Here is a 12,264-nt window from a genome sequence, read left to right as displayed (position 1 = left end):
AAAACAGCATAATACAAGAAACCCAAATAACTAAAGACATGCTCAGGTGCCCATCATCTGACTGAGGTGAACTCTGGGAAATGCAGTCCAAACAACACAAAGACTCTGAGCACAGGCTGACCTCTAGGGGTTACTCATGACACATGGGAACTATAAAAAAAATGTTTAGACTTCATAGACATGCTATGCTTCTTGATAGCTTTGTTAGTCAATAGATACTTCCTTATAGCAATTTAAGCCACGGGATGCTTCCTAATAGTCCTGTTAGTTATGAGATGCTTTCTGATAACTCTGTTAGCAGTAAGTATTGCATTTTGCATTTTAATTTAGTTTGCTTATTCTATTCTATTCTATTCTATTCTATTCTATTCTATTCTTTATCCTGCTTTGCTAGCTATAGTTCATTTTACGCTCTCTTTCATCTCTGACTGTCTGGCTGTCTCTCTTTCAAGTTTTCTCAAACAGAAGATGTATAACTGTTTATCAGTTAACACTAAACAATTGTTATTGCTATCACAAGCACTAAGCTTGAAATTTTGTCTAAATAATTTATTTCACTAAAAATTAACACTATGACTAAGATATAGATGGGCCTCTTTGTTATGTGTCTTGCATAGCTGGTACAGTACATTATTATGCATCACTGTACATTTAATAACTCATACATGTAAATACTGTTTAATTGTGCAGAGAAGAAAGATGGACAGCGACCAAATTGATCTTCTGTTGGAGTTGGTACCGTTGCCTGTGATGATTAGCTTTTTTCACCGCAAGAAAACAGCAATCGCCTCTAACATCCATAAACCCTTAACCTTCCTTAATCAGCTTCAAGACCAAGATCTAATAACTGAGGACCTCTACCAGGCAAGAAACGAAAAAAGCCTATTTTTATAATATTCCTTTTTTTTTTTTTTTAAGTAATATATTGGTTTCATTTCCATTGCATAACTTTGCTATAAATTTAGTGTATTATAGGGTGTAAAGTGTATATGTTAGTGTCTGTTCTGTTATTATTAATGAGTATTACTGATATTATCAGGAAAACCTATATGTGCAGTGCAGTTTACTTTCATTTGTAAACAAAATAGCAGCACGCAAATATCTAGGATAAGGACAAGACCCAAAGCAGCGGGGAAATGAGCCGTTCTCATGAACAGGCTAAGAGTCTATGCTTGCTGGTGTCTAGTCACTGGAAAACAAGCTTAATAACTTCAGGGACAGGGTAAAGTTCCAGAGAGACATTCAGGACTGCAATATCCTCAGCTTCAACAAGAAATGAACCCAGCTGAACCAGACCATGCCATCCACCCAGCTCAGTTCTTCTCAGTTCACCGTATGGACAGAACATGGAAATCGGGGAACTCAAGGGAATACGGTGTAAGTGTTGATTCTTTTTACATGCTCCTGAGCCCCAAACCTGGAACTATTGCCGATCAAATGTTGCCCTTTTTGCCTTCCTTTGAAATTTACATCGGTCATAATCAGCTGTTTATATTCCACCCCAAGCCGACACGAACACTGCCTTAAGCAAGCTGTATGTGTGGCTCTCAAACAGCACCAGACACAATTCTGTGAGGCTGCGCTTATTGTGGCAGGGGATTTTAACAGCGCTGACCTTTAACATGCAGCGCCAAATTTTTATTAGCACATCACCTACTGTACCCAACCAGGGGCTAAAGGACACTGGATCATTGTTACACTACAACCAAAGACAGCTACAGGGCACAATCTTGTCCCCTATTTGGAAAATCCGATCATGCCGCAATTTTCCTTATGCCAAAATATAAACAAAGGCTCAAGCAGGAACTTGCTGGATGGACCACGCCGGAGGTGGATAAAACTATCCATGACGCTCTGAGATCTCGCACTGCCGCCTATAATGCAGGACGTGCATCGGGTGACATGGACTAGTACAACGCTGCATCATACAATGTATGAAAAGCAGTGAAGGACGGAAAGCAGTGAAGGACGCTAAGCATTGCTACAGGAGGAAACTAGAGTCACAACTCTAGGAGCCTGTGGCAGGAATACTCACTCATATTCTATACTGCTTTATCCTGTATTCAGGGTCGTGGGGACCTGGAGCCTATCCCAGGAGGCTTATGGCACGAGGCAGGATACATTCTAGACAGGGTGCCAATCCATCGTAGGGCACACACACATACACACTTACACACCACGGGCAATTTGGGAACGTCAATTAACCTTACCTACATGTCTTTGGAATGTGGGAGAAAACCAGATTTAAACCTGGCCGGGAATCGAACATGGACCCTGGAGGTGCAAGGTGACAATGCTAACCACTACACCACCGTGTCGCCCTTGGCAGGAATACAATAATGGAATATAAAACACCAGCATTTGGTATAACAAATGTGGACTTGTTTATGGCAGACGAGCTGTACACCTACACACATTTTGAGGCTGCAGCTTCAATGCTAATAAAACTAGCAAAGCTAACTATGCTAACAATGCTAGTGGTGCTAATGGCTGCAGACAGGAAGATGATGCCAATACCCGAAACGTTAACAGTACGGAGAGCCTTCAGGACTGTGAACATCAGCAGCAAGACCAGATGGCATCCCTGGTAGAGTCATCAAAGGCTGCATGGACCATCTACATCTAGCACTTTTGTTCACAGAAATATTCAACCTTTGCTTATCCCAACTGGTAATTCCCACATGCTTCAAAGATTCCATCATTGTTCCTGTCCAAAAGAAACCCCATTCTGCTTCCCCCAATGACTAGCGTCCTGGTGCCCTTACCTAAGTAGTGATGAAGTGCTTTTAGCAGCTGGTCAGAGACTTCATAATTTTTTCAATACCTGACACACTGGATCCACTACCGTTTGCATATACCTTATAAACTGCTTAACAGACAATGCCATCTTTTACCTCCTTCATACATCACTTACTCACCTGGACACTAGGAGGGGGAATAATGTTAAAATGTCTTTGTTGACTATAGTTCAGAATTTAACACTCTAATACCCTCTAAACTCATCACCAAGCCGGAGCACCTGTGACTTATCCCATTTCTGTGTCAGTGGATCTACAACTTTCTAACTGGCAGACCACAGGGAGTAAGAAAAGGCAGACATGTCTCAGCCTCCCCCACCCTCAGCATTAGAGCCCCATCAGAGTTGTGTTCTGAGACCCCTGCAGTACTCACTATACAAATATGACTGCATGGCCACTACCAACTCCACTACCATCATCAATTTTGCTGACAACACCATCTCTCACAATGATGTGATGGTCTACCTGGAGGAGATTAGAAATCTGGAGAAATGGGGCCACAGAAATAACCTCCTCCTAAATTTCAGCAAGACAAAGGAGCTGATAGTCTACTTAAGTACAGAGCAAGAGGGGAAATCCCAGACCCCCATGATCAACGAGAGCCAAGTGGAGGGAGTGGACAGCTTCAGATACCCCGGTGTTCACATCACACATGACCTGTCATGGTCCTGTCACATCACTGTGGTGCAAAAAGGCCCGGCAGTGTCTCTACCACCTCAGATGCTTGAAAGACTTTAGACTGCCCTTTAAGGTGCATAGGAACTATTATTTTTGCACCATAGAGACCATCCTGAAAGGAAACGTCACAACCTGGTTTGGGAACGGCACCATGCAGGACAGATGAGCTCTACAGAGGGTTGTGCAATTAGCTGAGAGTATCATCCATACCAAGCTTCCTGATCTGCACTCAATCTACAGTAAGCGGTGCTGGACCAAGGGCAGGAAGATTAAGGAGGACCTCAGCCACTCCAGCAATGGATTATTCTCTCTGTAGCAGGACCCTAAGTCCAACTCAGAGAGACCAAGGAGAAGCTTCTTGATGTAGGCTATACAGACTCTGAACCACAACACCACATAGGACTTAACACTTTGACGCCTTTTTGACACAAAACAATTTCATTAACCATGACAATGCATATTACCCATTACATATTAACACACATTTGCAAATTTTGCACTCCTTTGAACTTTAAACAGTGACATTGCACATTATTCTGCCCGTTCTGCACATTGTCTTATTCATGACAGGACTTGGTTTCCATATGCCACTTCTATATGACACTTTTTTTATTTGATTATTTGTACATAATGTACATTTTTAATTGTGTTACAGCAAAAGGTTTTTCTATATGTTTATTTATTTCACATTTGTAAAAGAAATCTCTTATTTTATACTTTACTGTAAATTCTTATTGAAAACTCTTATTTTTAAAACTTTTAGGTCATCATAGGTCATATAAACATTTCACTTCATATCATACTGTGTATGAATGTGTATGTGACAAAGAAAATTTAAATTTTAATGTATTTAATTAATATGATTCATATAACTAAATTAATCTTTTCATGGGAACAAACCAGTGTAAATTGACCTGTATAAATTGGCCTGGGACAGGAAACTGTAAAATTTCTTTTTCAGAGGTTCCTTTTTTTTATTATTGATGCATTCGTTTACCTTTCTATACGCATTTTAACTGTGCTAAAATGCGTATAGAATGATATATAGAAAATGCGTATAGAAAGTGCTTTATAAATAATATTGAATTGATTTGAATATCAGATTATGACAACTGAATTTAGAATAGGTTTCATCAGAAGAATGTATTAAATGGATTGGCTGAATATTAAGCACAAATCTAAACTATAAATGTGACATTTAAATGCTGTACACAAATATGGATGTGTTATCTTTCTTTGTCTCTTCATTTTCCTTTCTTTCTATTTCATTCTTTCTACAGACTGTATTAAGGGCAAGCATTAGGGATGAAAAGCAGCAGGGTTTGCGTAATATTTTGACCTATGTGGAGAAGCAGGGAGAGCAAAGTATTGAGCGGTTTTGGAAATGTGTGTTTGAGGATCACATGCTGAAAGAATATCCCTTTCTAAATTCATTCTTTAGAAGACTTCTGCAAGGTCAGTCTATCCATTTTGTCATGTGGTTTTAACTGTTATATATACTGTATATAAACTCTCTCTCTCTCTCTCTCTATATATATATATATATATATATATATATATATATATATATATATATATATTCTTTTTTTGTTACATTTTGAATATTATTCTGAATAACATGTTTCTTAAGAACCGGTCAGATCACATGGACAGTTGCCTCATGCAAAGAAGCTGACAAAAAGTGAGAAAAAGGAGGCAGGGCAAAAAAAGGGTCAAAATAAGAGAAAGAAAAGCATTGATGAGACAGAGGAGGAGCCACACACTTCTTCTGTGTCAGGATCAAGCCAGAAGAAAGCAGCCATGATGACCAGATCCTGTGAGTCTGGGTGATAAGAATAGATATTGGATTAAATGTGATTGTATATATAGGTGTACAATTCTTCACTTTCGTGTTCATAAATCAGAGTGCTGTTACCAGTCTTGCTGTGTGTATTGGTGCATTATCATCCTGATATATGGCACCGCCTTCAAGATACAATGTTTGAACCACTGGGTGGACATGGTCATCCAGAATGGTTCAATAGTCCTTGGCAGTGACGCACCCATCTAGCACAAGTATTGTGCCTAGGGAATGCCATGATATTGCAGCCCAAACCATCAGTGATCCACCCCCACACTATACTCTGGGCATACATTGAAACCGACGTTTGTCATTGGCACAAGTGACCAAAGGTTTGGCTATAGCAGCCCGGCCATGTGCACATTAAATTCTGCAATGAGTTGGGCAGCTGTGGTTTAATTTTTTTATATACTATCTGGGTTAGCACCTGGACATCCCTTTCAGACAGCTTTCTCTTGCATCCACAGTTACTCCTGTGTGACGTAGTTCGTTCTTCTTGGTGGTGTGCTGACATTACCCTAGATATCATGGCTCTTGATACATCACAAAGACTTGCTGTCTTGGTCACAGATGTGTCAGCGAGACATGCACCAACAATTTTGTCCTCTTTTGAACTTAGATATGTCACCCATAATGTTGTGTGCATTGCAATATTTAAACCAAAACTGTGCTATCACTCTGCTAATTAGAATTTTTTAATCCCAGAGGAAAATAGCTTCTTCGCATATCCCAGCTTAACTGGGGTCAGAGCGCAGAGTCAGCCATGATATGGTGCCCCTGGAGCAGTTAGGGTTAAGGACCTTGCTCAAGGGCTCAACAGTGGCAATCTGGTGGAGCTGATCTTCTGATCAGTAACTCAGTGCCTTAGCCCTCTGAGCTACCACTGCCCCTATTAAACCTTCACACTCTGCTCTTACTGGTCGAATGTGCCATCAATTGGCCACTGGCCTAGAAAATTTAGCCATAAAAGCTTCAACACTAAATTGGCCAGTGTTTCAGTTTCATTGTCCAACCCCTGTATATGACAACACAACAAATGACTTTGTGTGCAATATGACTACTTGTGCAATAAAATGTAAAATAGAATTCTTAATAAAAAATAACTGAGTAAAGTGCAAAATAATGAACGACATGGTACAAAGAAAGAGAATGGTCACAGTTTTTTTATTAATTTATTTATTTTTTATGTGCAGCAGGGTCATATAGTATGAACATCAGCACAGTAAAGGAAGGAAAACCATCAGAACTAAAGAAGGATGAAATAAATATGGAGAAACCCATTGATATGACAGAAGATGAAAAACCAAGCCCTTCCTTTGTGTCCAGTTATGCCCAGGGCAGACCCTCCATGCAGAACACATTCTGTAAGTCTGTGGCAAAGTGATAGGAATAGACACTGAACCTGGGTCTTTAAATGTGCAGATTTTGGATTGCTTATTATAGTAAATCTTGCTAAAGTATTTCAAATAAAATCATCTTTAAATACTGAAATTTTGCCATGGGGCAAAAACATGCTGGAGAACAAATCTAAAATAAAGTATGGTTTTGGAAATTCAGTTTTTAATTTCTTGGAGTAACTTGTATATTTTGTCCTTAACCACAAAGTAAAAATTTAGATCATTATTGTTGACTGTTGATGTGATAGATATACCAAAATGGGGGTTCTAACAAAGGGCGCATTTATTATGCAAACATTCTGCTAAAAATTAATATTGTATATACCTTGTACACACAACTACCCATCACATTCATATGTTGTGTGTTTCCAAACCACATCATACCAAAAATATATAATGAAAATATTATACTATGTATTTATACCACAATATGCATACAACTGACCATCACACCCATATGTGGTCTCCTCCCAACTCTGTCAGCACCATATTTAAAACACGCAGTTGGATAACATATCTTTTTGTGTTATAAAATTTTATAACACAAAAAACTTAATTTTATTTTTTTTTTAACTTAATTTTATGACACTTAAACTTAGAGGTCCAAACCTGTTCAAGCATAAGAATGCAAGCTCCATGGAGACATGGTGTGTAATGGTTGGAGTGGAAGAACCTGTGTGTTCTGCCAGTAGCCCTGACTTTAGCTTAACTGAACACTGCACAATATGTACAGAATAGAAAAAATTGAACATGCATAGAATATGACATATTTAAAATCTAAAAGTTTAAATATAATATTAAATATTTAAATGCTATTTTATTAACTGAACGTAATTCTGTTAATATTCTCCCTCTCTCTTACAGCCCTACCAATAAAGAGAGAGGAGAAGGAGGATATTTGGACATTGGATAAAAAAATTCCTGTTACCTGTGCGGATGAAGAGGGCACACACTATCCAGACAAGCTTGCCAGAGGTACGACTACAATATTTATATATTATCAAGTCTTAAAGAAATATGTTGTTTTTTTTTATTTGTTAGGATAAGTTGCATCTTGTCAGTATTATGTCTATGTATTCATACAGTAACATTTTCATTTTAATATTATGTGGTTAGTTAAGTAGTTAGTTAACTGGAGATTGTTTAGGACAGCAAGGTACATAGTGATTAGCACTGTACTCTTACACCTCCAGCTCCCGGGTTAAATTCCCTCACCGGGTCTGTGTGCATGTAGTTTGCATGTTTTCCTCATGCTTGGTGGGTTTCCTCCAGGTACTCTGGTTTTCTCCCACAGTCCAAAGACATGCAGATTAGGCTAATTGGTCTTTCCAAATTGCATGTAATGTGTAAATGCGTATGTGAGTGTTGACTGGAGGTCCTACTACGGGTCTCCAATGGTTGCCATTGGCCTCCATGGCTCTTAGAGTAGTTGAACAACAGAGGTTTTTAGATAGATGGGATAAAGAGTTTGTTTATGTACATAGTGGAACGGCCAGTGAGCTAGAGATAAATAGCATGACCTCATTTTTCTGTATCATGTAATAACATCATACTTCAAATCTCTCATTGTCCTCATCAACCATCCTGCTTTATACTGTATACAGGGTTGCAGCGGCCTGGGGGCGTATCCCATGAGACTTAGGGCAGAGGCATGGTACACTTTGGACAGGGTGCCAATCCATCACAGTCATATTTCTAATATATTTTTTTTTCTGAGAGAAAAAAAATCCCACTAAATAGTCTATACACAAGCATTAAATGATAGCCTTAAGTCAATATTTAAACCAAAGTTGCTATATGAACCGAACGCTTAACACAAGAGTAATATATTTTAAAATATTAAAATTTTATTCTGCTTAATTCTCTCTCTTGTAGAGCTACCAATAAAGATGGAAAAGAAGGAGGATATTTCGACATTAGCTAAAACTCTTCCTGTTACCTGTGGAGATAAAGAGGGCACACTCCATGCAGACAAGCTTGCCAGAGGTACACCTATATAATTTACATATCATTACAAATCTTAAAGAAATATTTATTATATTATTATTCAGAACATTACAATTATAAATTCATTTAAGAAAAAGTACTAGAAAAGTACTTAAAAATTACCAAAAGCAATTTTGTCTTTTAAATAAACAAAATTGCATGATAAACTACAAATGTTCATAGATTTTTGTCATTGCCATCACAGTTTGTGTTACCTGTATGTCTGTACCATGTAATAACATCATACTTTAAATCTCTCATTGTCCTCATCAACCATCCTGCTCCATACTGTATACAGAGTTGCAGCGGCCCTGTGAATCCATCACAGTCATATTTCTCTTTTCTTTTAAAACGTTATGAGAACATCTTTCTGTGCTGCCGGTTGTGAAGCATGTGTATATCTTGGCATCTTGGCAACCTCGGTCAAGTGACGTCATCTAATGAAGCGCACCTGCAGGTTATAAATAGGAGTGAACCGGAAACATTCCTCAGATCTTTTTGTCTTGTTTCGAGTGCTTCGCATGCGACTCGCATTCTTTAAGCAGAACCTTGACCCACGGTGCATTCCTGGGTTAAACAGTGCAATCTGGCAGGCGTGCACGAGACGGAAATCCCCCTTTCTCTCGCGCTCTCGCCGGATCAGAAAGTTTTCCATCCACTTCTCAAGCACGCCTCGGCGCTTCTTGTGAATGGATAGGAAAGACATACTCTCGCTTCTTGAGGAGGAGTTACTGCAGGTAAGTAATGCATGAGATTGAGCGATCGCATATCGTATTTGGCCGCGAAAGAGGGATTTCCCCAAGCGCTTGAAAATTTTTTTAAATAAAAATAGATGTCAGGTTTCTGTCGGGTGGCCGGGGGGGAGGAGCCTCAGCTCGCTCTCTCTCTCCCTTCTTTCATGACGAGTTAACTGTTTCATGGAATGGCCTTAATATCCCGTGCCATTAACTTCGATTTATTTGAATATTGTTGATGCGAAGGCACGGTTATATGACGATGTCCCAGATAGAAGAGACGCTCCCCACCAAGCCGCGTAGACTGACATCTTCCCTGGTGGGGAAAAGCTTTCAGGCAGCTGATCAGGCTAGTGCTCTTCTGCACACCATGGCGGTTTTGCAGGCTTACCAGGCTGCCCTGCTGAAAGACTTGAGCAGTGGCGGGGCTCGTCGTTCCTGAAATTACGCTGAGCCACAGACCTGTCTCTTCGTGCAACAAAGCAGACGGCCTGTGCTATCGGCTGTTTTTTTGGCTGCGAAAGTGTTCCGCGGAGAGTTATCTGTGGCTAAATCTCACGGGAATCAAGGATAAGGATCGTGCTCAAGAGTCAGGACTGTTGGCCACCCAGTCCCAACCGGGTCTGACTCTCGCGAAGGCGTACATAAATCGGCACGGCGTACTGTGCTTGTGCCGCTTGAATAAGCTAGCACACCAGGTTCTGCTTGGGGCACAGGACGAGTTCCTGTCCCGCAGAGCGATGTACATTCTAGCTAAAGGCCAGGGGATTTACTCAAGGGCCATTGCCCGTACGCAAATACAGGTTACGCGCCAGGGGGCTTCGTACTCTTTTCTATGTGGTTCAGACCCCGGTTTCTGACTTTGGGTCCCACTCTAGGTGTGTTTTCGTCGTCGCGAGACACTAACGACAGACAACTCCCTCATGGGCTGAGGTGCGGTCTTAGATGGCCTTCCAGCCTAAGGGAGCTGGAGAGGCCATCTTCTCACATGGCACATCAATTGCCCCAAAATGATGGCTTTATTTTGGCTCTAAAACACCTCCTCCAGCAGTGGAGGCTACTATGTCCTAGTGTGGGAACACTACGGTAGTCTCATACATAATCGCCAGGGCGGACTGCGCATGCGCCGCTTGAATAAGCTAGCACACCAGGTTTTGCTTTGGGCACAGGACGAGTTCCTGTCCCTCAAGGCGATTTACATTCCAGGGCACATGAAGTTGGGAGCCCTGGAACCTTCACGCACTAGAAGAACTTATGCCCTCAAGGTGAGGGTATTTGAATGTGGTGCATGGCGAAACATGTACTGTAGACCCAGTCCATTACCGAATTGTTTCAGTGCTGGAGCTCTGCAAGAAGAGCCGGGCTTATGCCCTAGTCCCCTTAGAATGTACGTAGCGCCTGTCTGGCTTCTGACCCTCAAGATGGTTTTTCTTATAGTTACTTCTTTCAAGAGAATTGGAGATCTGCAGGCTTCCCGTCCTGCCTAGACTTTGCCCATGGGCTAGTAAGAGCTATTTAGCATCCTCACCCAGTTTTCCTCAAAGCCTTCTGTCCTCCACCTTTTACAGCTCCGGAGCAGGAAAGGTTTTGCTTACTGGTTTCAGTAGGCACTCTTTAGATTTACATCCACTGCACTAGCCAGTGGCATAAGTTAGACCAGCCTTTTTATGCCAAATGCTGTCACATCAGGTGAGAGATGCTATTGCCCTAGCCTATGAGGCGCGTGGTCACACTTTGCCTCTAGGAATCAGGGCTTATTTGACCAGAGGGATTGCCTCATTTATTACGCTGGCAAGAGGTGTTCCTCTGCAGCAAGTGTGTGATGCGGCAGGTTGGTCCTTTCCGCACACATTTGTGAGATTCTATAGTCTGCATGTTCATGCTACTCCGGGCTCACGGGTCCTCGAGTCAGCCTCCCAGAGCTAGCTCTGAGACCTCCTTGGCCTTTGTGCGCACACGCTACACAACCTTAGGGGTCCAGACACTTGCAGTGCGGCGGCGTTGGTATTCTCGTTCCCATATTGTTTTAACGCAACATCGAATGTAGCTTTTGAAAGGGAACGTCTCAGGTTACTTTGCTGTAATCCTGTTACCTAAAAAAGCCGGAACGAGGTGCTGCGCTCCAATGCCACACTGCTTGCGTAACCGGACATCCTTTCAAACAAAATTGATCTAAGGAGTGTTTCCGGTTTACTCCTATTTTTAACCTGCAGGTACATGACGTCACCCGACCCAGGTTATATATGCCAAGATTTGGCGTGTTTGATACACACATGCTTCACAACCGGCAACACAGAAAGATGTTCCCATAGCGTTTTCATGCAGCATCTCGTTCCCGCTTTTTCAGGGAACAGGGTTACAGCAAAGTAACCCGAGACGATATCTTTTTTTTTTTTCTGAGAGAAAAAAAAATCCCATTAAATAGTCTATACACAAGCATTAAATGAGAGCCTTAAGTCAATATTTAAACCAAAGTTGCTATATGACCTGAACGCTTAACATAAGAGTAACATACTTTAAAATATTAAAGTTTTATTTTGCTTAATTCTCTCTCTTGTAGAGCTACTAATAAAGATGGAAAAGAAAGAGGATATTTCGACATTAGATAAAAGTCTTTCTGTTACCTGTGAAGATAAAGAGGGCACACTCCATGCAGACAAGCTTGCCAGAGGTACACCTACTGTATATAATTTACATATCTGTAAGGGACTGCCCCTAGAGGCCACTGTGGCCGTGTTTATTTTTTGTTTATAGTTTTGTTAGAACGATGACGAAGTTCACCTGAGCCGAGGTGGCTCATTAAAGATCTTTTAAAAAGCTGGTATTTCTGG

The 12,264-nt window shown here is 40.9% G+C and overlaps 1 protein-coding gene across 7 annotated transcripts in view; it reads left to right on the top strand.

Annotated features, from left to right (window-relative positions):
* Positions 1-12,264, top strand: part of LOC128516056 (nuclear body protein SP140-like protein) — a 44,727-nt gene that overhangs the window by 6,965 nt on the left and 25,498 nt on the right. For 3 of the 7 annotated variants that reach the window (XM_053490353.1, XM_053490352.1, XM_053490355.1), the window contains exons 2-8: positions 691-864; positions 4,757-4,931; positions 5,107-5,292; positions 6,510-6,680; positions 7,578-7,688; positions 8,589-8,699; positions 11,994-12,104. In XM_053490353.1, coding sequence (XP_053346328.1) covers positions 700-864; positions 4,757-4,931; positions 5,107-5,292; positions 6,510-6,680; positions 7,578-7,688; positions 8,589-8,699; positions 11,994-12,104 — 1,030 coding nt within the window. In that variant the 5' untranslated portion in view covers positions 691-699. The remainder of the gene's footprint in view (positions 1-690; positions 865-4,756; positions 4,932-5,106; positions 5,293-6,509; positions 6,681-7,577; positions 7,689-8,588; positions 8,700-11,993; positions 12,105-12,264) is intronic. The other 4 variants (XM_053490357.1, XM_053490356.1, XM_053490354.1 and 1 more) reach the window with 3 other exon arrangements.

This window comes from Clarias gariepinus, chromosome 28, assembly GCF_024256425.1.
Source record: "Clarias gariepinus isolate MV-2021 ecotype Netherlands chromosome 28, CGAR_prim_01v2, whole genome shotgun sequence".
Lineage (NCBI taxonomy): Eukaryota > Metazoa > Chordata > Actinopteri > Siluriformes > Clariidae > Clarias > Clarias gariepinus.
This window is presented reverse-complemented; position numbering and strand designations above follow the sequence as displayed.